The sequence below is a fragment of the Molossus molossus genome, unplaced genomic scaffold, assembly GCF_014108415.1.
Source record: "Molossus molossus isolate mMolMol1 unplaced genomic scaffold, mMolMol1.p scaffold_m16_p_6, whole genome shotgun sequence".
NCBI lineage: Eukaryota > Metazoa > Chordata > Mammalia > Chiroptera > Molossidae > Molossus > Molossus molossus.
In genome coordinates, this window is record NW_023425399.1 from 99,214,767 (window position 1) to 99,238,851 (window position 24,085).

A 24,085-nucleotide genomic window follows, 5' to 3' on the forward strand; every position below is an offset into this window, starting at 1 on the left:
GCCACAGAACTATTAGCACCTCCTGACATCCCCAAACAGAAGGCTCAGCTAGCACCTGCTATTAAGGCAGACAGAGCAGCTGAAAGCCAATCACTGCTGTTGAAAAGGTGGAAAAGCTGACCTATAATAAACTCTCATGAAAACTCTTCGCTGTTGTCTTGATCAGGAAAACTCTCCCTGTTTCTATTTTGAGATGAGTTAAGTGAGGCCTCGAGTCCTGCAACCATTCATTCACAGAAACCTAAGCCTCGCTCCACACTGAGGAAGGGACTGAGCCCAGGGCGGCCTGTGCCCAACACATCCACTCACCCTCCGAGTACACCTGACGTCACGTCCCAGAGCTGTCACGTATCTTCCCACTGCTCTGTCCTGGAGACTTCAAAGCCTGTCTCCATGGGCCTCCCTTCCCCTCGACTCCCAGTCAGTTCCCCACTCGACCACCAGGGTTTTCTTCTGAAATGCACCCGATTATCCCACTCCCTGTGTGAAATGCTTCCGTGGCCCCCTGCCCTCTGTGGATCGGACCCAGCCTGCCTCTAGTCACGCTTGCCTTCGGTCTCCATCCTCAAACAATCCTGAACTCCTTTTCCGCCCTCGAAAGCCCCGTGTTCGCTCTGCCCCCCGTTTCACACGCGTGTTCCCTCTTCCGGGAGCACTCCCTCCCTCCTCCCCCCGGGCTGGTGCCTCCTGCTGCACGCTCCCCCGTCTCTGCCCTTGCCCTGTTTCCCCCTACACCCTGTCCTCCATGAGCCCCCACCACCACCACGAGGGCAGGACTGCACGTTGGCTTCAATGGAAGAGAAAACGAACTTGGGTTTCCGTTTTCCTCCCAGTGAAATGAGAGTTTTGGAGTCCTTGCCCTCAAAGGTCACTTGCCACCCTAAGACCCTAAAATCTTCTGTTGGGGTTGCAATATATACTTTCTCTTTTTAGGGTTAAAGTGTGCAAAGCTTCCTATGCATCATGGATGCAGAGCTGACTTTGCAGGGAAGTGGAGTGTGTAACCTTGTCACACTGAGTCGCTCTAAAGGGCACGTGAGGGCATGGAACCCGCCCAAGGTCAGGGCCAGGCTCGGGTCGGCCAAGCTGACTGACTCTGAAGGAGACGATTAATCAGAGGAGTTAACGTCTAGCGTCCTCCAATCATGGGAGAGCAAGACTCATCTCACCCACCAAACTCATCATCTCGTCAGAGGTCTCCATGTCCCACCTCTTCACAGATCTGCTCCTTCAAGGCACCGCACCACACGCCGCCACTATACTGAGGAAGCTGCTTCTGTTTGGGAAATGGCAGGGAGGGCTATATTCCCTAAATCTGTGGTGAATGTGATTGTTTTCCAAGCCTCCACCATGAGCCAGGTCCTGGGCTGGGCTCCTTTAGGCTCCTTTAGTCCTGACAGGGACCCGAGAAGCCAGGCATTACTAATTTTCAACCTATTTATGGGAAAACAGACTCAGAAGGATTAGGTAGTGTGTCCATGTGGCTGGGAAGTTTCTGGATGATAAACTCAGGCATGCATGAGTCTAAAGTCGGTGTTCATACCAGGAGTTCCACAGTCCTTGTCCGAATCTCCAAACCACGCCCTCAAGAGGCACATGTGGGTAACTTCCCACGTCTCCAAGGCCAGGTCGAACGGAAGGACAGAGACAAAGGGACATTCATTTTCACGTATATCTTTTTAGGGAAAAGAGGGGAAAACCACCCTGGCCGGTTTGGCTCAGCAGTTAGAGCGTCAGCCTGTGGACCAATGAGTCGCAGGTTCAATTCCGGTCAAGGGCACGTACCTCAGTTGCAGTTCGTCCCCAGCCCTGGTCGGGTTGTGAGGGAGGCAACCAGTCGATATGTCCCTCTCACGTCGATGTTTCTCTCTCTCTCGCTCTCTCCCACTCTGTCTGATGAAAATGTTCTCGGGTGAGGATTAAAAAAGGGGGGGGGCAGACTCTCCGAGGATAGGAGAGGACCAACTCATTACTCTGACAATTGCTAAGTAAGAAATCAAACATCCACCCTCTTTTTTCTGTGTAAGTGCTATCAGGGTGACTTAGTGGATGAAATTTTATCTTCCTGGACTCATTTCACCTAAGAACAGAGGGGAGCGAGAACAAGAGAAGCACCATCCTGTAAGTCCGGAGGAATTAACGGGCCGAGGCATAACCGATGGCGGCTTAGCGTCAGAAACACAGCTGGAGAGTCTGTGCCTCCTGACAGGAGCACGTAACATTGCCAACGAAGGATTCTTGTTTTTCTTTTTAAAACAGGAAACCCGAATCGAATCGGGCCTCTAAATTTTACTACCCTTCTGCAAGAAATACAGGGGATACAGAAACATGTTAATCATATCATGAGTCAGCAGAGGCCAATTTGTAGAAAATTCCAGGGGACAATCTCACTTCAACTCATAAGTCTCAATTCCAACATTTTTTAAAAATTCAAATTTTGTAACTGGGAAAATGGTGACAAGAGCCTGGACCATGCCAGAGATCACTCCATAGGGAAAGCTTGCCCAACGTCTGAAATCGCTGCTGAAAGATACGTCCTCTTTACTTCACGAGGCTGCTTTGGGAAGTGATGGGATGGGTTTACGAGTATCCTGAAAGTATAAAACGGTACCACACAGGGAAGAGGTTGCATTATTACTACCACACCTGGAAACTCTACTCTGGGTATGAAGAACGTCCAACTTCTGTGTGTGTGTGAAGAATTTGGATGTAGTTCTTTAGTTTTCATACCCTTGCTAGATTTTTCTGGTTACTGGCTTAGGAAACGTTTTGAAGCACGAGAGACGCAAATCCGATTGTTATGGATGATAAAAACCCAAGCTCTGACCATCACGGAGTCCATAGTCCCACAAAAGAGGCAAATATGATGCAAGCAGTTAAAATTTGGAAAATAAGCAAATGATATAAGCAGGAAATTTACAGAAGAAACTCATATGACCAATAAACATCAGAAAGAGAGACGCGGCCTCAGCGGTGATCGGAGGGACGCGGGCTGAAACGACGGTCCAGAGCTGCAGTAACCGAGAAGGACTCACGTTGTACACGAGGAGGGGCTGTATGGAAAAGGAGACTCCCTACGCTGCTGGTTCACGTGTAAACTGGAACCACCGTCCTGAAGAATAATTGGGCACATCTATGAAACAGCATGCATGCACCTAGCAACTCATCACCTCTACTTCTAGATAGTACCTAGAAACACGCAGAGACGTGTACAAGTAAGCATGCATGGCGACGTCCATGCAGACTGTATGTGACACTAAAAAAATCTAACCTAAATGTCTACTAATGGGGGGAAGAGATAAGTAAAATGTGGTATATTCATACAATGGATACCATAAAGCTGTTCAACTTAGTAAACTAGAGTATGCTGCATGGATAAATAAAAAATGTCGAGTGAAAAGCTAGTTAGAAAATGGTTGACAGAGCCCTGGCCGGTTTGGCTCAGCGGTTAGAGCGATGACCCGTGGACCAAAGGAAACGGCTGACGACTGTGACACCATTTGTGGATAACACCACAGAACAAGGGTTTCTGTGGTTTATGCATGGACAAATCTGTAGTAAAATAAAAATGGAAACAAGTAACTTCTACATCATTGGGATTATAACAACGAGGGGCACACCCGGTAGTGTGGAAACAGAAAGGGAGCGACCAGCCACGCGCAGCGGGAGGAACAGGGCTCTAGGTGTAAAACAAAGCGGATCTTAAAGGGCGATGGGCTCGAGCCCGCAGAAGGGCTCCGTCTGTGGGAACAGCGCGGGCACAGGGCAGGGTGCTGAGAGTAAGTGCAGGTGTGACGTGGCTCCAGTATGTTGACACACGAGAGAAACCAAGAGGCGATGGGGTCAGTAAGGTATGTTGGGGGCAGATTCTTATATAGGTTAATAGTTACAGGCTTTCTTGTTTCTTTATCTTTAATAAAAAAAAAAAAAAAATCAAGCCCTGGCCAGTTTTGCTCAGTGGTTACAGTGTTGGCCTGCAGACCAAAGGGTCGTGGGTTTGATTCTCAGTCAAGGGTACATACCTCGGTTGCAGGTTCGACCCTGGCCCCTGCTGGGTTGTGTGGAAGGCAACCAATCGATGTCTCTCTTTCACATCCATGCCCTTGCCCCCACCCCCCACCACCTTCCTCCTTTCCACTCTACCTAAAAAGCAATGGAAAAATATCCTCGAGTGAGGATTTTAAAAAAAAGTCAAGCCCTGAAAATTACATAGTAACTGGTCTTAGTTTCTCTCCATTTTCTGAACTAAAACCCTAGCCTCCTTTCTTTCTCCCAGGACTGGAGGGCGGGGGCACAGGGGGTACTCTGTGGCTCCCACAGTTGTATGCCAGCAGACTCCAGTCACCCCAAGAAGTCACAAGACCCCTTGGCCTGAACTTGGGTTCTGCCCCTGCTCGAACAGTCTCTTGATTACCAACGTCCTCTTAATCAGCGCCAACTTGTGAACAAGCTGTTCCCAGGCTGCTGACAAGCTCTTACACAGAATGGGGTCAGAGACCTCTGGCGCTGACAATAAATCAGCCCGATCCGTCCCCAAGTGGCTTTTAATTCGAACAACTGGCACTTAGCGCAGCCCCCTGGGAACTCTGCCTCCTCAGACTGCCCTCCACGCCTGGCCTCCCAGGGGCGGCTGCAGTTGCTGGGCTGGGACTAAGAGACGATGACATGACAAGAAGGGGCTGCTTTGCCGGGAGGAGCCATCCTTCCCCGAGCGAGGCAGGGGCAATCATTGGCCGCCGTCCCGATTAAGAGGCCTGTGTTGGCCATGGCCCTCGAGGAGCCAGAGCCGACTGGGCTTCCTGGACACAAGGACCCAGCTAGACTCTGAACTGGTGAAAAGCTGGGTTTTGCAAGTACAAAAGGCTCCCTTCTCTGCGTGGCAACACTCTTTCTAACCCCGCCCAGAATCCTTCCTGGCTACTCTCCTTCCTAACACTTAATAACGGCTCAAGGGACAGTCTCCAGGACGACAAAATTCTACATTTGACAGAATGAGCCCTCGGGACTTACACAGTTTCCCAAATACCCACTGGGCAAGGCAGAAACTTAATGTTCCGAGCCCAAACTGTTGCAGCATTTATTTACATGTCATCGTGCAGGATCAGGAGGCTGGTCATGGACACACTCTTCCTCCTTCCAGACCTGCGCCACGGAACTGCACCTGGGGTGTGTGGGCTGTGCCAAAGCACCTGCTCCCAGCAGTCCACCGGCCTCCTCGGGCCACAGCGGATACTGAAAGTATCAGATCATTTTAGATCCCTGACAGTTGAAAAGCCTTCCCAAAGCAGGAACTCAGATAGTTGCGTGCCAATGGGCACAGTAGCATTCTTCAGGGTAGCCAAACAGTGGAAACAACCCAGTGGCCATCAACAGAGGAATGAACAATGAAAAGATGGTATATCCACACAATAAAATAGTGTCCAGCTGTAAAAAGGATACATTCTACTCAAATCAACTTTGAAAGCATGCTAAGTGAAATAAACCAGACCCCAAAGGACAAATACTGTACGATTCCACTTATATGAGGTTCCTGGAAGAAGCACATTCGTAGAGACAGAAAGCAGAATGATGGCTGCCCAGGGCGGGGGTGGGGGAGGCAGAGTCTGGAGTTAGTGTTCAATGGGTATAGGGTTTCTGTTTGCAATGGTGAAAAAGTCCTGGAAATGGATACTGGTGATTTGTTGCATAACATGTGACTGTACTTAGTGCCACTCAACTGTATACTTAAAGTGGTAAATTTATACTTACATGTTTTATTACCATAAAATGTAAAAAGAAATCATTCGCCCTGTGTCTTGCGCATGTTTGATGATATAGTGGTCTACATTCATTAAATGCTCATCTTGACTAATAATGAACTTTGTTCAGCCACCAGGGATCAAGCAGATTTCTCCCCTTTTCTCTTTTACCCAGAGCAACTCCTTACTCTGTTTCCAAAAGAGGAGGCACTCTGCCTTTGAAATCCTACTGCCTGATAAAGATGAAGTGAATTTTGAACCTCCCGGCAAAGAAGCTGAAAGCCCGGTTTCACCCCCACCTGCTGTCTTACTTGACCCAGCTGAGGTTCAGTAGACGATCCAACGGAGGCCCAGGCCACGGGCCACGACCACTCTCGGAACTGGGGCCATGGCCCGGCCCCCACCTCAGGCTTAGAATACACGCTGCAAGCGAATGGGCTACCCACTGAATGCCTGACAATGGGGCGCTAAAGAAATTATACCAAAACCACGTATTAACGTATGTTTGCAGCCAGCGGCACAGTTATAAAAAATGTATGATGTGGGCACAAGGCTTGCCTACAAGACTCAGTGAAAAAGCTGGAAGGAAACACACCAAAGTGTTGGATGGTGGTCAGCAGGCTGCAGGACTGGGGGGGGGGGTGGATTTTCCTTCACGCTTACATCTGTTCCAGTGAGCCTTCCTCGCCTCGTTAATAGGACAGTGGTTCTCACAGTGTGGTACCCAGACCAGCAGCAGCAGCAGCACCTGGGAACCTGGGGGGCATGCAGATTCGTGGCCCCCAGACCCTCTGGGTCAGAGAGGCCTGGGGCCCGGCAATCTGCTTTAACAAGCCCTCCAGGTGATTCTGATGCCCGGGCAAGGGGAAGGACCACTACAGCAGAATAAAGTTTTCTATTTGCTTTTATCTGTCTGGAAAAATGCATTCAACTGTATTAACGATTTCCCAATTCACATAAGAACAGATACCGAAAGTAGCTGTGGTCAAATTCTCACTGAATCCGCTGTGCCTACTCCTCAGTAGAGAATCAAGTTCTCCAGATCATACAACTTGGTTGGCAGGAGATCTTGCCTGAAGAAGCAATGAACTCCTACGAACTGAGACTCAGAATGTACTCCTGCCCTTGGTGAAGGAAGGAGGAGAGAGGATACCTGGGCAGGTCCAGGCCGGTGTTGGTTCCCCCAACTCCAAAATAATCTGAGAGAGCAACCACCCTGGTGACTTGTGAATTAATCAGTGGGGTTCAAGGCACTGCCCAGAAATCTGATGTCATCTTGGCAGCTTTTGGCCTCAATGAATTTTCTTCTTCCTAAAACAAAGGGGCTGCCCAGGGTTGGCAGAGGCTGAGCTCCTACCGGGCTGTAACCCCGACAACAGTGAAGAGCCTCGGACTCAAAGGCAGGTCATCAGAGTGGCCCAGAAACCGGATGGCCATTCAGTGCTACTCCACCAGGGTTATGTTTTCATAGAGAAAGGGAGAAGAGGAGAACAGAGTTCTGACCCTAAACCATGATTAGTGATACAGAGCAAGGTCCAAGTTTCAGGGCCTCGCTGACCTGCACCTGCACTGAGTGCTCTGGGCCCCCCTGACCCAGGGGTGATGGGGAGGGTGTGAAGACGCCGACAGGACGAGCCCTGGCCAGTTCCTTCCATCCCAGGCGACTGTTTCCTGGGGATCTTCAACGGATTCTGTTATTACGTAGCTTTTGGCTCTACCTCCCCCTCAAAGGCTAACAGGTCCAGACATATTCTAGAGGGAAAAAAAGGAAGCATCCAGCCAGGCTTCCCCTCCCCCATGAGAATGTTCTCCTGGCTCAGTGGGCCTTTCACATCGAGTGGTTTTGGTGGAACACTGATTTGCTGACACACGATGGCAGCAGAGGGGGCGGTAGACAGGGAAGGACAGTCTGCACCATTCAGCAGAGTGAGACCAGGAAACATGAAGAGGACCCTCTACTCAATACTGGGTCCCTGGAGGATGCTACCAGGTTAGACTACTCCCAAATCTGTGGCCCCGGGGCACCTTCGTAATGTTCTGCTCAGCAGTGGGCAACGATGCTGAGCCTGTGAGGTGCTTCCCGGGATTCCTGGGAGCAGCCACCCGAGGCTGGACAGACAGCAGCCCTGTGCCAGCGGAAGGGACTCCAACCAAGACGTTCAAGGGCGTTTGGAAGGCTTTACCTCCATGATGGGACTGGACGCCAGGACCTTCTCTTCAATGTTGGTGTCACTGGCTGAGCCACCAACTGTGGCGAAATAGCGCATGGCGTACTTGGCTGACACGGTCTTGCCGGCTCCCGACTCCCCGCTGACTATGATGGACTGGTTCTTCTCGTCTCTGGAAGGGAAAAGCTCTGGTCAGTCACGGGCTGTGGAGAGGCTCTGGACTCTGCTGACAAGGACCTGAGCCCAATCGGGAGCATCTTTCTTTTAGGGATAAATGTAACAGACAGGGTAAAAGTATTCCTCCCTCCCTCCCATGGCTGCAAAGTGGGGGGGGAGGGGGTCTGAAAAGTGGGAGAAAGAAAGAAGTTCTGAAAAGAGCTGACAAATGGCACATGCCCTTCTTTATGACCCACAGGAAGGGGACGCAGCTGGCTGGTCACTCTGCCAAGTTCTCTCTAGACGCAGTACCCCTCGGTGGTTACCATGGACATATAAATCTCCTCTGAGAATTCAGATATATATTCTCACCCTTGTTTCTATAACATGCTCACTTTGTGCCACTGTGGAAGTTACCATTTTTTCAAGAACAAGGATCTTTTCTTCTCCTCGTATTTTTAAGTCTAGCGTGCCCGCAGTTTTGAACATTTGTGTCCATATATATGTAACACAAAGGGCAGCCATCAGCCAGCAGGCTGGTCTTGCTTCAAGTTTCCCAGAAATCAGATAAAACAGCTATCAATTGCAATAAGAGGGATTTCGGTCGGACTAAATGGAAGGAAGAAAGAAGATACTCTGCGTCAGATAAAAATGCATCTGTATTTATCCCTTTAAAACAGATAGGAGGAAGACAGGCGAGTAGTGGAAAGAGCAGCCTGTGAGGTCTCCAGGAAACACGGATGTTCAAGCAGGGCGCTGAGGACAAACGTCTGGGCCGCAGGTTTGGGAGGCGAATTGCTCGTAAGGGCGACACTCAGCCAACTACCGCTAGCTCACAAAGGCACGGCCAGGAGGCAGGCACCTGGCTTTCAATCTCCAGTGCTTGGCACAAAGCATACACTCGGTATGTATAGTTGGACTAGAAGCTTCTTAGGGATCAACCAACCCCCTCTTTTCCAGATGAGGAAACGGAGAAGTGTGAAAGTAGATTTAGAACACAGGTCTCCTGGCACCAGCCCAATACTCTTAATACCAGCTCCAGTGGCTTCATGGGCAGAGAGGGTTATAGAAGAATGAACAAGTTCTGGCGAGGGTGTGGAGAAAAGGGGACTCCAGCACACTGCTGGTGGGAATGCAGACCAGTACAGCCACTATGGAAAACAATATGGTGTTTCCTCAAAAAATTAAAAATGGAACTGCCATTTGACCCAGTGATCCCACTTCTAGGACTATAGCCTAAGAAACCTGAAACACCCATCAGAAAGAATATATGCACCCCTGTGCTCATAGCAGCACTGTTTACAATCGCTAAGATCTGGAAACAGGCCAAGTGTCCATCAGTAGACGAATGGATAAAAAAGTTGTACTACAGCCCTGGCTGGTTTGGCTCAGCGGTTAGAGTGTCAGCCTGCGGTCCTGAGAGACCCGGGTTCGGTTCCCGCTAAGGGCATGTACCTCAGTTGCAGTTTGTCCCCGGCCCTGGTCGGTCATGCGGGTGGTAACCACTCGATGTGTCCCTTCACATCGATGTTTCTCTCTCTCTCTCTCTGTCCCTCTCTCTCCCTCCCACTCTACCTGAACAAAAGATGGAAAAATGTCCTTGGGTGAGGATAAAAAAAAAAGTTGTAGTACATATACACAATGGAGTACTATGCAACTGTAAGAAAGAAAGATCACTTATCTTTTGAGACAACATGGAGGGACCTGGAGAGTATTATGCAGAACGAAATAAGCCAATCAGAGAAAGACAAATACCACATGATCTCACTTACTTATGGAATATAATGAACAAAAAGTCGACCAAAAGAGATCCAGAGTCATGGAAGAAATCCGATAAAACAGCTATCAATCGCAATATGAGGGATTTCAGTCCCAGTCTCAGAGGGACGGGGGGTGGGGTGGGAAGAGATAAGCCAAAGAACTTATATGCATATATGTACAACCAGTGGACACAGACAGGTTGGGGAAAGCAGGAAGGGGGTGGGAATGGGAAGGAGGAGGTCAATGGGGAAAAACCGGGGACATCTGTAATACTTTCAACAATAAAAATAATCTTTATACAAATATGGACAAAAATTAAATATGACAAACAGGGTGGTGGGCATATGGTTGCTTGCTTCGTTGCATTTCAATGCCAATCTGTTTTTGGAATATTTCAAAATTAAAATCTAGCATAAGCATGTTTTTTTAAAAAAAGAGAGAGAATTAACAGAAAAGCCACCACGGTTGCCTGCCTCACCTTGCTAATTACCAACACAGGTAGGCTGTAGTTTATCAGCATAGGGAATGAGTGTTGGCCCTACTTTTATGCTGGGCCAACAGCCAAGAAGCTGGGAAAGTAGTATGATGACCTGGATGTTAACTAGAGATGAAGACAGACAGACAGACAGGAACTGGGGTGGGGCTGGGCGCGCCGGGGAGATGCAGGTGAACCAGCAGGGCTGAAGAAACCTTAACCTTCAGTCATTCTTCAAGGTCAGCAAAGAGCTGTGTGGTTGTCGCTCATACAAACCATCATCAAATGGGAGGGACCAGAATGAATACAAGTTGAACAGATGAAAATGGGGAAAAAAAAGTAAATCTTTCAAATGGGCTATACAACCAATGACTTGAAAATGTATATGAAATCTGAGACCTATTATTTGGAGAACAGAATGAGCAGCAGCATTCTGATGCAGTTCTAGGATGTCGCTGTTGTCGTCAACGTCTGCTTCTCTCTCTGTTTCTGTGAAACCTTTACGTTGAAAGATGGCCTCCAAAGAAGCCTGTGGGAGCTTGTATTGCCCATTCTCATTTATTTTGTTATTTTAACTTTATATGACATCCACTAGACCCTGGGGGTCATGTCAGGTGTCATCCCTCCCCTCAACACCTTCATAACCTATTCCTTACAGAACTGCGCAGAAGCGCAACCATCCCATGTGCCCAGGGTTCTAACGGGCTGAGCGTCAGACCTCAAACCCAGACCCGAGTCTGACTGTAAGACTCCCTGTAACTGCAACGAGGAGAACTGGATTGCAGGAGTCACACCCAAAAGTTTGGAGTTTTGCCGAAAATCCGTATGTTTAACGTAAAATAAATGGATGCACACAGGATGCGCCTGAGCCCCAGTCCTCAGCAGAGAACCACATGGAAGGGAGAGATGTACACTGTCCAAAACACTGAAGAAGAATCCTTGGGAGCAACATGCGACTCCAGGAGAGAACGATTCAGTGCGAGGTGGGGTGGGGGAGTGAGCGATGCCCGATCCCAGGGGCAACAGCACACACAGGAAACTGGACTTCGAGGAGACCCAGATAACATATCACACTTGGCACTAATGCAAAGGCACAGACCGATGACACAGGACACTTTTCAGTGTCAAGATGGGAACTGCCCCGGGCATCACCGGGAAATGACGGAAAGCCATGCACTGGCTCAGGAAAGAGAATGACTCGAACCACAGCAGAAAAGTCTGAGGAGCAAGCAGGCTATTCTAAGGGTAAGCGGCCAGGATTTCAAAAAAGGGGACCAGTTCCTGTGACAACAAAGTGTCGGGAACTCAAAAGGAGAAGGGACCAAGGCAGGGAAACAAAGGCTGACAGGATGAGGAGGCAAGCTGTACTAATGAAAATGCACGCACATGGCCAAGATATTACCAGGACTTATAAATAGCCCCAAGTTTTCTCAATCTTCACATTCCGGGCTCTGGGCATGGGGAAGTCTAGGCAATCGCCATTAGGGCCAACTCCGGCCTAATTCCATGAATATTAGATCTGATGCTGACATGCAGGCTACAGTCAGGTAAAGTCACCTCTTCTTAGACCAACAAGTACCTTTTAATAACTTCCATAACTTAGGCCAATTTAAAATATTTTTGAAAATTGATGGTTTTTATTTATTCCATTGTACTTCTGCACCCAGCACCCACTTCCATTCCTAGTCCCTTACAGGGCCAGGTGCACATTAGGTATATACATACACTATTTCTTAACAGTTTGCTTTCCACTCAGTTAGAAAACTGGACTATGGGCATTAAAAACAAACTTGAACTGGAACCTCAGTTGCACGGCTGATTAGCTACCTGACTTTGGACGAAGTCATCAACTTATTTGACCCTCAGGTTACCTCAGCCCAGTCTCATGACTTTGACCCTCAACTATGCTCAGATTCCTTTAAGTGGTCACCTTGACTTAGGCACTCAGGTCTCTGACTTACCCTAACGCTCCTGCCAGATAAATGCCGGAAACACAGCTCTAAAAGCGCTAAGTGCTCACAGCTTAGACAATCAAGTCCCAACTCCTTAGCTGAGTACTTGAAACCCTCCACAATGTATCCCCTAACCCTAACCCTTAACAAGTGGGGGCGCACTGTGGTGCTGTGAAGCCCTGCTGGGCTTGTAGTCTAGGGACCTGGCCTCAGGCCTGCTCCGGCCATCAGCAGGCTCTTTGTAAGCCTTAACACATTGCAGGGGACACCTGCCATCTTACAGGGGTGGGAGGATTATATGAGGTGATCTCGACACGTCTGAGAAGATGATGGTACTGACGGTACACTGGACTGACTACCTGTCAGGCAGTAAAACTGCACAGGTTTGCACCATGCCCGCTGGTGGCTTTCCCGCTACCTGAAATCACCGTCAACATACACCCTTCTACTGCATCCTACCCACGCCGAAAGCCCGCTCCGTCCGGACTCCCGACAGGCATCCCAGTAGGCACTTACTTCTCCTTCTTCTAAACCCCCACATCATTTGCTTTATACCAGTTTTAAGACATCATCACATTTCATCTTATATTGATGCCAGTTTCAGAAATCCTGGGGAAGATATTTAAAAGGAAGGAATTCTACTCAACGTTCTTCAAAAATATAACCCAGCCCTGGCCGGGTAGGCTCAGTTGGTCGGAGTGTCATCCCCATGCACCAAGGTTAAGGGTTTGATCTTTAATCAGGGCACATACAAGAAGCAACCAATGAGTGCATAATTGGGTGGAACGGCAGACTGACGTTTCTTTCTCTCCCTCTCCTCAACCTTCCCCTCTCTCACTAAAAAATCGTAAGATAAAAATTGAAGAACAAAAAAATAACCCATGTGTGGTTCCATCTGTTCAGCCCAATACACGACTTAGCTGGCAACTTGGTCAATGTGCTTTTCAATAGATGCTCTTCTCCTGAACTCAGTGAAATGCCTTTTATTTAGCAAGAGTACAGGACGGCCCAGGAATTTTGTATGCAGTCATCATGCGAGGCCAGGCTGCTGCCAGGAAGGTACCACTACCCCAAGCAGGACAAGTCCCGAGAAGGCCCGTGCCTCAGGCAGCTGACAGAACTGTCGGTAAGGAGCCCCGCCCCCCGTCCTCCGGCTTCCAGGTGGGACAGGGCCAGTAGCAGGTGTGCACGCAGGTACTCCGCACTCCACCCTGCAGCCCGTCTCTGACGCTGACAGGCAGCATCCGGCTGCACCAAACCACCTTCTCCTACAAGAGTGTTCCACCAAACCGCAGTCGCATCTTAAGCTCCCTGGCAAGGCCACTCCCTGTCCCCTCCCACTTGGGGTGAGAGTGCTGGGTCCAGGGAGCGGAAAGACGGCTGTCAAGGCACCTGAGGTCACTCCACCTCAGAGAGCCCTGCTGATTAGCCAGGGAGACACCGCGGGGATTTGTTTTGAGAAATCTCACTGAAGAGTTGTCTTGTTGGGGTTCCCTGTGGAGAATGGCTTGTCGCCGTGGACTCCCAACCAGCGGTGTTGCAGACCCTCAGGGAGACTCCGCTCCCTGAGGCTGAGAGAAGCCGGGAAGAGTTCCTGCGCAAGGCCAGGTGCTCCACTCTCAGACAGCTGGGGCCCCTCCACCCCCCACTGACACCCTGTATTCCAAAAGCCTCAGTCTGTCCACACACTAGTCACTGAACTAAGAGCTTAGGGAGGCAGGCACTTGCTCTAGCCTTGGATCCCGCGTTCCTGGTACCAAAGCTTCTCCATCCCTTCCCATTCCCCCATCCATACCCTCTCCATGTAGGTGGCGCCAGCCCCCATTCACCAACTCCAGCTGGACACCTAGGAGGTGCCAGGGATCCCTCCCCTTCCCCAAGGCCCACATCAGCCCGTCCTCCTGAATTCATCTCCTGATACAGTCTGCTCTCTTCTCTGTACCTCTTAGCCCCAACCGCCATCACCCCTGACACACACTACAATGGCAGCGTCCTGCCCCGACTCTCACCCTCCCGTAATTCGACCTCCTCATGCGACCTTCGTGAATGCTGGATCACACTCTCCCCTGCCTCACGCCTTCCAACGGCGCCCTCTGCCCTCTGACGCCCAAGCTCTGCCTTGCTCAAGGCCCTATGGGAGCCCGCATCTCTCTTCCCAGCCTTGTCTCGTACCGTTCTTCTTGGTTCATGATGTTCAAGCCACACAGGACTTCATTCTTTTTTATTTTTAATTGATTTGAGAGAGAGAGGGAGGAGGGGAGAGGGAGAAGGGGAGAAGGAAGAGAGGGAAAGAGGAGGGAGGGGAACAAGAGAGAGGGGGAGAGGGAGAGAGAGAGGGACCACTTATTTATGCATTTATTGGTTGATTCTTGTATGTGCCCTGACCGGGGATCGAACCCACAACCTTGGCTTACCTGGACAAGGCTTTAACCAACTGAGCTACCTGGCCAGGGCTTTATTCATTCCTACTTTACAGGTGCCTGAAGCTAGTCCAGCTGAAACCGATTTTCTCTTCTTTGATCTCCCAACTCTTAATTCCTGGTACTCCATCATCTTCTCCTCATGCATTACTGTTTTTCAATGTAATTAATCACCTATTTACATCATGTTCAAATGGTATACAAAATTCTTAGCCATGAATCCCTTGTTTAGGATTCATAAGTCTTCCCATTTTAAAGAAGCCAAAACTGCCATTTGGAAAAGCCAGGTGATATACTCCGTGTGCCCAGGCGGTGCGACACCCAGCCCATCCTCAGACAGGCGTCCATCTGCCCGCACCATTTCCCCCGGGCTGTGCCGTGACGTCGCTGTCATCCTTGCACCCTTCCTCGTATAACAAAGTATCCCTTGATGAATCCCCCTAACAAACATGGCCTCAGTATGAGAGACCGATATGAATCAGGTGTCCTCAGCACTGGCTGGCGACACCTCACCTATTCCATCCTCAGCTGAAACATCACTTCAAACGCCTTCCCTGACCACCCTACCTTCACAGCGCTCACTACGCAATATACTAATACGAACTTCACTTGTCTACCTCCTGGTGTGCCTGACACCTGGTCTCCCCCACCAGCACACACGTCCCATGAGGGTCCATTTCAGACGCAGGGCTTGGATGGGAGGCCAGCACCTGGGGTGTGTCAAGAGGACAGCCCCAGCAAGGGCTATCACGCATAGTGGTCTATAGGCTGAGCCCAGGGTTTGGTGCCCCCTAGAGGTGTGCAATTTACTGTCCACAAGATCAAGCTTAGTGGTCTCTGCCCTGTGCCAGTCTCTGGAGCTTGCCCAAGAGAAGGGTCCTTAGATAGCCACAACTCTACCTCCCTGACCTGGGCACTCCTGAGAGAGGACAGAGGGAGGGGCACGATTCTCGCTGAAGGCCCCGACACACAGCACCGTTTCCAAACCAGAGGCAGGGGAAGTCTGGCTCAGACACAGTGGGAAGGATGCCCCGTCTCTGAACATACCATTAAGTCCCTCCACTGTCTCCTCCTCGAGTGACAAATCATCTGAAAATTTGGGTGTGTCAGTAGAATACATTCTGTTCATTAATGGGATCATCAATCTACTGTTTCTTGCCTGTCTACGTCTGTCTAGTGTCTAATTATATTTTCAACACCATCATCACAACACTGATCATCTACTGTGGGTTTTATTTTTTTTAAACTACTAGAGAATGGGAACACGAAGGATTTTTAATTAAGAATTTGTTCAACTAAACTATTTGTGTCAATACCATGGACAGAGTTAATCATTTCAAGACAGGCCAGGCAAATATAATTAAAATGAATCTTAGTTGCAATGCTAAAAAAATGAAAACACTGTATGTGGTATGATACTATCTTTAAAAACTTGAACAAGAAAAAAGAAACAACACAATACTTAGGGGTACAGAGACAGCACTATATTAATACAAAATGATATCAAACCCCTGTTAGAGTAAGGGGGTTACGACAAGTCAGGTGGCAGGCTGGTAAGACTGGGGGAACAAGACTGGGCTCTGCAGGGGGAGACAGCGAGGCAGAGGGGCAGAGAGAGGTAGGGGGGAGGTTGAGTTAGGTGAGAGGGATACGTGAAACCACGGTGAGGCACATTAGGGCTGGAAACAGAGCCACACGGTCACAAGGAGTCTAAAGTTAAAGGCTTCCTCCCAAGGTGAGGGCACGAAAGAACATTTCCACTGTGAGAAGGGGCTGGGCCAGAGAGCTCCAAGCAAGACCTTCTATGGACCCTGCCAACAAGAAACCCAGGCCGCAAGGTGGGACGAACGAGAATCATCCTGGGCACCTGGAGGAAGGGCCGAGGTGAGCGGGAGGGTACTGCAGGCCCAGGGGTCCAGGCATGAGGGAGGTGGCCGGGCATCCCTGAGCACCTCTGCCCTCAGACGCTGATGTCCTAGCTGCCTCCTCCCCCGCCCTCTCCGTTGGGCAGGTTGTCATAGTCATTGGAAACGACTTCACTGATACAGCAGTCAGAGTCCTAAAGGTCCACTCGGAAGAAAGAAATCAAAGCTCTGACAGAGTAGGCGCTAAGTACTTAGTGCATTTAATATCCAAGTATCATTTTCCCGCTGGAGTCTCACAGCGGCCCTTGGAGTGCTCAGTTCTATTTATAAGCCGCCTGGGTCTAGTGTGACAGAGGAAGGCAAAAGGGGCCCCGCCCCCGCCACTGCTTTCCCAGGCGGCTTCTCCGCTCGCTCGGCGATGTGAGGGCATCGCAGGGAGGACCTCAGGGCCGCGCCAAGCCCACCCTCACTGGCAGATGAGCGGGGCACAGGGAGGCTGAGAACTGGTCGGGGGCTCCTCAGCGTGGACGGTGCCAGCTTCTTGGCTCTGCAAATAAGGGGCTGGGAAACGCTCCCTGGGGCTTCTGAGGCTCCTGGGCCTCAAGAATCCTGTGATTCCAGGTCCGGGTTAAAGCTCAGCTGTCCGATATGATCCCCCTCAACTGCAGTGACCTGCTAATATAAAAAATACAGGTGGGAACCGGAAAGCTGTAGGATCTGGTAAGGGTGAGCAAAGGAGGCAGATGTGCTCTGCAATTTTATACTTCATAGACCTGTTTGGTGTTACTAGCTGAGGTAAACTATGATATACACCTATAATATTGGAACCCCCTCCCAAATAAACATTGCTTTTCAAACTCTAGTTTTCAATAAAGGAACACATTCAAGGAAAATCTGGAAACATGACTTTTTGGTGGTCAGTAGTACAGCTGATACTGAAGCCAGGAGCATCTGAGCACTTCAGACTAAAGCCCATCCTCTCTCTCTCTCTCTCTCTCTCCTCCTTTCTTTCCTCTCTCTCTCTTCTCCTCTCCTCCTTCCCTCCCCTCCCCCTCTCCCTCTCCCTCTCCCTCTCTCTCTGCCAAACTACCAGTAAGCCACAAGGTCATTACTCTTTCTTTTACAGATGACTGCTTCATCTATCCATCTTCCAAGTTTAGGGCATCCCCGAAGGTCCATTTCTGCCTCTCCTACTTCTCCAGGTTGCCTCTACCCTCATGATCACAACTCCCACCCAACACTGGAAATATTGGGGGGGCATGTTGTGAAGTGTCTAACCACTGTGCTGTACACCTGAAACTAATATAAAGTAATATTAATTACAAATTGTAATTTTAAAAAATGTTTAAAGAAAATAACTACCATCCAAAAGCTGTCTACACTGAGATGTATCTCCCCAACCCAGATCTCTCCCAAGAGCCAAACACATGCACAGCTGCCCCCCAGACAACGACATATGGAGGTTACACAGGTCCCCCCAAGCCTACATGTCCAGAATGGAGCCCTCCAGCTCCCCACCCACCTGCTCCTCATCCTGCTTCCTCCGCCTCCCCCATGGACGGCTGGGTGCTCCACACAGCAATGAGGGGAACTGGGGATGGCTCTCCTTCCTGCCCCTTACTCCACACCAGGCACCGTGGACTCGAGGGCCGTGACTCTTTTTCTTATCCGTTCCCAGGTGCTGACCCTCACCCTTTCTCTCCTGGATCCTACCATGGCGTCATAATTGTGTTCCTGCGCCAATTTTTATCTCCTGCTCCGTTCATTTTCCTCACTGCTGCTGGAAAGGTGTTTCCAAACCACTCCCAGGCCCTGTGACATGCTTGCATGAGACACTGTGGCCTGTGGGACAGCATCCAGCCCTTCAGAATCTGTTCCCAGAGACCAGCACAGGCAGAGGTCTCAGGCTGTGCGAGGGCAGGAAAGCACCGTCAGTATTCGGAAAGGGGGGCGGCCCTCAGGACGCTCAACTGGCAAGTCATGGTCTCTGGCAACACGGACTGTGAACAGCCACCGCGGGTTCAGGGTTCACTAGCCCTGACACTTCCCCTGAGGATCTCACACCAGGTGGCACTGCCCCTGAGCCAGGTCAGAGGTGAAACCACCTTCTCTGCACTCTCAGGCCTCACTGGGACCCGTGAGGAGCAGGAGACTAGAAACCAGGGGTTTCCACGTGAAGCTGCAAAGAGCTGTGAAATGCAGGGCGGGCGTGGGGTGAAGAAGTCAGCCTGACCTGGGGGCTCCTCCCACGCCAGGCAGAGCAAGCCCTGGCCACAAGTCATGAAGAAGCTTCTGTCATGAACATGGGGTACATGCATCCTGTCTGATTGGTGTTTCAGGCTTCTTAGGGTATATTCCTAGAAGTGGGATCACTGGGTCAAATGGAAGTTCAATTTTTAATTTTTTGAGGAAACACCATAGTGTTTTCTGTAGTGGCTGCTCCAGTCTGCATTCCCACCAGCAGTGTACTAGAGTCCCCTTCTCTCCACACCCTCGCCAGCACTTATTGTTTGATGATTTGTTGATGGAGACCATTCTGACAGGTGTGAGGTGATACCTCATTGTTGTTTTGATTTGCATCTCTCTGATGATTAGTGACGTTGAGCATTTTTTTTTTCATACGTCTCTTGGCCATTTGCATGTCCTGTTTGGAGAGGTGTCTCTTTAGGTCCTCTGCCCATTTTTTAATTGGGTTCTTTTTCTTCCTCTTGTTGAGTTGTATGAGCACTCTATATATTTGAAATTAACCCCTTATCTGATGTATCTTTGGCATTTATACTCTCCCATACAGCGGGTTGCCTTTCCATCTTGATGGCTGTTTCTTTTGCTGTGCAGAAGCCTTTTAGTTTATTTTTCCTTTGTTTCTCTTGCCTTAGGTGTTGTATTAGTGGAAATTCTGCTGCGTATGATGTCTGAAATTTTGTTGCCTGCATTTTCCTCTAGAATTTTTATGGATTCACGAGTCACATTTAAGTCTTTCATCCATTTTGAGTTTATTCTTGTGTATGCTGTAAGTTGGTGGTCTAGCTTCATTTTTTTGCCCAAGTGTCCATCAATAGATGAGTGGATAAAAAAGGTGTGGTACATATACACAATGGAAAACTATGCAGCTGTAAGAAAGATCTCTTATTCTTTGAGATGACATGGAGGGACCTGGAGAGTATTATCCTAAGTAAAACAAGCCAAGCAGAGAAAGACAAATATCACATGATCTCAATTATTTGTGGAATATAATGAACAAAACAAACTGATGAACAAAAAATAGACCCAGAGACATGGAGGTAGGGTACAGACTGACAATCCTCAGAAGAAGGGGTGGGGGGGAGATAAACCACGGAACTTATATGCATGTACGCATAACCATGGACATAGACAACAAAGCTGGGGTCAGGGTGGTGGGGAATGGGGAGGAGGGTGTCAATGGGGGGAGGAGGGTGTCAATGGGGGGGAAAGGAGAAACATCTGTAACAAAAATAAATTAATAAAATCATTTTTAAAAAGCAGCTTCTGTCGGCTCCAGTAACACACCACTTTCGCCCCAGTGCAATGGAGCTGCTCATCTCTCCACACCCAGAGCTGCTTCCTGCACCTCCTTCCTGTGCTTCTCCTCACGTGGGGTTCTCTCCACCTCCTTCCCCAGCTCTGGGCCCAGGAAGTCCAGTCGGGAGGAGGTGCTGCTACCTTTCTGCCCCATGGAGGAAACCGAGTCTGAGAAGCTGCATGACTTGAAAGCCACTCTGGAAATCGCAGAGCCCCAACGGGACCTCCAGTTGAGCCTGCTTCCCTTCCAGCACGCCAGCCCCTTCAGCTCACCGTGCATCAACCACAGGAGGGGCTGCTGTGGGAATCAGCCTGAAGCCAACAGAGCCACCGCTCAGCTTTGCGGGCGACTCACGTAACTGCTGGGCTCAGAACCAATCCAAGTTGTTTATCAACAGCACTTTTTTTTTATTACTATTATTTTTTCCTTTATTGATTTTAGAGAGAGAGGAAGGAAAAGAAAGAGAGAGAAACATCGATGAGAGAGAACATCGATTGGTCACCTCCTGCATGCCCCACACTGGGGATTTGGCCCACAACCTGGGCACGCACCCTGACCAGGAATTGAACCGGTGACTACTTGGGGCATGGGTCGACGCTCAAGCACTGAGCCACACCAGCCAGGCTATCAACAGCCCTCATTCATGTTCTCTTTGGTACAATGCTGAAGTCTACGGACCCTGGGATACAAATAAATTACACCCAATGAGTTTCTAAACACATGTGAGTCCTCACAAGAAAGACTTGCTTTAAGGGGCTAGGGACCACCTACTAACGGAAAGCACACCAATCGTTCATTGGACTGCCAGGTAACCTCGCCAACTTTCAGGAACATCTCTAAGACAACTAAACTGAGGGGTGCTATTCCTTTCAGCCCGCACGGGCGTCTCGGCAGTCCTGGATTTGCCTCGTGGGAAACGCCACCGAAGACGGGCCGTGCTGCCCCACTCCTCGCGGCTCCCGCTTCGGGCCGCCACGGCGTCCTCCCGGCCTGCGCCACTCGCTGACATTTTAAGATGGCAAACGAAACCATTTCAATAGATAAGAAGACTACACTCAATAGATAAAAAGACTACACTTCTGCTATTGCAGAAGGAGACTTCTGCAATAGCAGCCTCAGGCCAAAAACAGACCCACAGGATCCTTCAGTTACTTGGGCTGGGCGAGAGAGAGTAACTGAGATCTTGCTTCTAATACAGCTTCCTATTGATTCCTCCCCTCCCTGCCCCTTCTCAAGTGCCTTTTTATGTAGCTCGCATATAAATGGCTAAAAGCTAGCAATAAAGTAGAAGACCCAGGTAACACTGGACAATCAAATCTCACAATAATCAATATCAATTCTATCCTACCACATGTTCGCATCTAAAACTTCGGTTTACCCTCCTGCCGACAGTGTGAGTCAGACCAGACGACACTCCTTCACCCGCCTTACAGGCACAGGAGCCAGTACAAGCATAAGGGATTTATCCAAAGCCAGGGCTTCCTTGGCAGGGTCCCATATTGCTCCTCTCTCCTCCAGTGCCAACCCCAAAGGAGGGTGTGGCACTGAGTATTTTCCACGGGTGACAGCCCCAGGTGCCCTTGGTCACAGGTGGTGGATCAAGATGAAAAGGACCCAAGAAGTAGAGTGAAGTCCTACTTGAGTGCCTACAAAACCCTCGGCATCATGGAGAGGAGGAGACAGGATGACTGGTGTTGGGGGACTCAGCTGTCCATCAGGCGCATAGCTATTCTTCACTGCACACCTATATGTGGTAACATTTGATCGTTCTAAGCATGTGAACACTGCTCCCTTCGGGGGCTGACACTCAAGAAAGGGACACCTAGAACACCTAAAGCAAAGAGCAGCAGGTGTGTGGAAACGGGAAGGAGTATCAACAGTCTGAACTGGAGAGGAGGGAGAGCTGAGACAGCCGAGACCCCAGAGAAAGACCCCTAGAGGGTCTTGTTAGATGTCAGCGTTGACAGCCTAAGGTTGATCTTGACCACAAGTTAGATGTTTCCAGAGGGAAGTTCAGAGATAGGAATTAGCTGTGTGGTTAGCCCAGGAGACACGGACCCGAGAGCTGAACCAAAGACTTAGAGGAGTTTTTCCTTGTCTCTCCTTGAAGGACAATTGTGGGGGTACAAACACAGTTATGTAACTACCTTGACCTCTGGGGGAAAACAACCCTCTGTCATAAGCTTTCTTTCTTTGTCTAACCGTCAACAATGGCTCCCTGTGAGCAGAGGGACCGTTTTCATGCAGATAATTGGCCACTTTTTTGGAAAGGTGTTGGGTTCTGAATATTTGCCACTTTGTGGGACGAGGTAATGTAATTACAGTCCTCAAATATTCCCGGGACCAGAACTGGCTTGCTGTTTGTTTTAATCTGTTTATTTTGGGCTTTCCTTTAACCTTCAATGCTGAAATCTGGGCTATTTTCAGTAATAGTTGTGAGAAGTCCCTCATCCCATGATGAGGATTTTAGTGTCATTTATCAAAACTAAAAATGTTAAGCACTATTTGCCGGGAGCAGCAGGTGTGGCCGGGTGCAGGTGATCAGACTTCTCCTTTGAGGCTGCATGGTCACAGCCTGTCCTCCGGCCCACCGGAGCCCTCCGGCCCAGCTCGGGCCCTCTCTGTGCCTGTGAGCCAGCCCCTCCTTCAGGAAGCAAAGGGCTCCTGTTGTGCAAGCCGCAGCCCTTCCTGCAGGTGCCCCGTGGAATGAGCGCTCAGGGACGTGCTCCGTCTCCTATTTGTCGAATGCTGGTCTGGAACACATTAAGATTCGCGCTCCCACCACAGTCACCTGAGCACTGGGAACTAACCTCATCAGCCTGCTCAGCAGCCACGCCTGGCTGGGGAGTTCTGCTGAGCTGGGCTCTGGTTTCCTGATTGGACAAGGGACACTGAGAAACAGACAATGAAGACGGGAGGTGTCAGGCAGTGGGCAAGGCCTTCAGAACCCAAGGAAGCAAGACCAGAGGGCTGTGCGGCCTTGAGTTTGAGGTGGACCCTGACGCCCAGCCTCTCAAATGTTTCCTCTTTTATTTTTTTTTACTTTTTTTCCTTTATTGATTTGAGAGACAGAGATAGAGACATCAATGAGCGAGAACATCAATTGGCCGCCTCCTACATGCCCCTCACTGCACCACTCGGCTGCTTCTGAGAGGAGGAGGTTGTCATTGTAACACAGCATCAAAACACAATGGTGTGAGAGTGTAACCATTTCAATTGCTCCTCTCCGGCTAATAAATGGTGGATTTAATAAGCAATTTCGAAGAATCACAAAGAAAAAAGGAAGAGAGGGAGGGAAGTAGAGAAACAGAACCCCAACTAATGGAAGAGGGGGCGCACTTTCCTCTGACCGGCTCAGATGAAGATCTATCCCCCGCCCCCGTATCTGTGATCGCCAGCTTGCACTATTACACTCCGCTTGTCTAAAGGAAGAGTAATGTGAGACCATGTTACACTCCAGAGTCATTTATTCTCTGCTTGGGAGAGAAGACAGTAAATCAAACACAGACACAACAGAGCCCCAAATCAAACCTGGCTGACATTTGAAAAATGAAAAGTTCCTAAACACACTTTTAAAATATACTATTATCATTTTTTAAATTTTATTGTTGACGGTATTACAGATGTCCCCCTTCCCCCTCCTCTGTCCCCCTCCACCCAGCCCCCGCCCCACCCCAGGCCCTCCCCAAGTTAGTGGAGAACTCTAACCTATTACACAAGATAAAGTGGTAGAAGTCACCGTTTTTCTTAGTATTTTCCTTTATAGCTTTAAAAAGATGGGCTAAAGGGTTGTTACTAAAGTACCAACGACAGGGCACAAGCTACTCAGGGCTCGAGTCCGCCTCCTCTGGTTTTCACAGTGTTCCAGAACCCAGCCACAGCTGCCTTTCCTGTGCTGGCTACTGTGTGTTGGTCTAGAACACACCACCCTCTCACTCAAACTCACTTGTTCCACGCTGTGGGCTGTTAGAGGTCAGCATTCCAGCTAACCACGTCCCTGGAAAACGGT

At 49.6% G+C, this 24,085-nt stretch overlaps 1 protein-coding gene across 2 annotated transcripts in view; it reads right to left on the reverse strand.

Annotated features, from left to right (window-relative positions):
- Positions 1-24,085, reverse strand: part of MYO5B (myosin VB) — a 303,619-nt gene that overhangs the window by 123,516 nt on the left and 156,018 nt on the right. For both annotated transcript variants that reach the window (XM_036245270.1, XM_036245271.1), the window contains exon 5: positions 7,922-8,078. In XM_036245270.1, the coding sequence (XP_036101163.1) occupies positions 7,922-8,078 (157 nt within the window). The remainder of the gene's footprint in view (positions 1-7,921; positions 8,079-24,085) is intronic.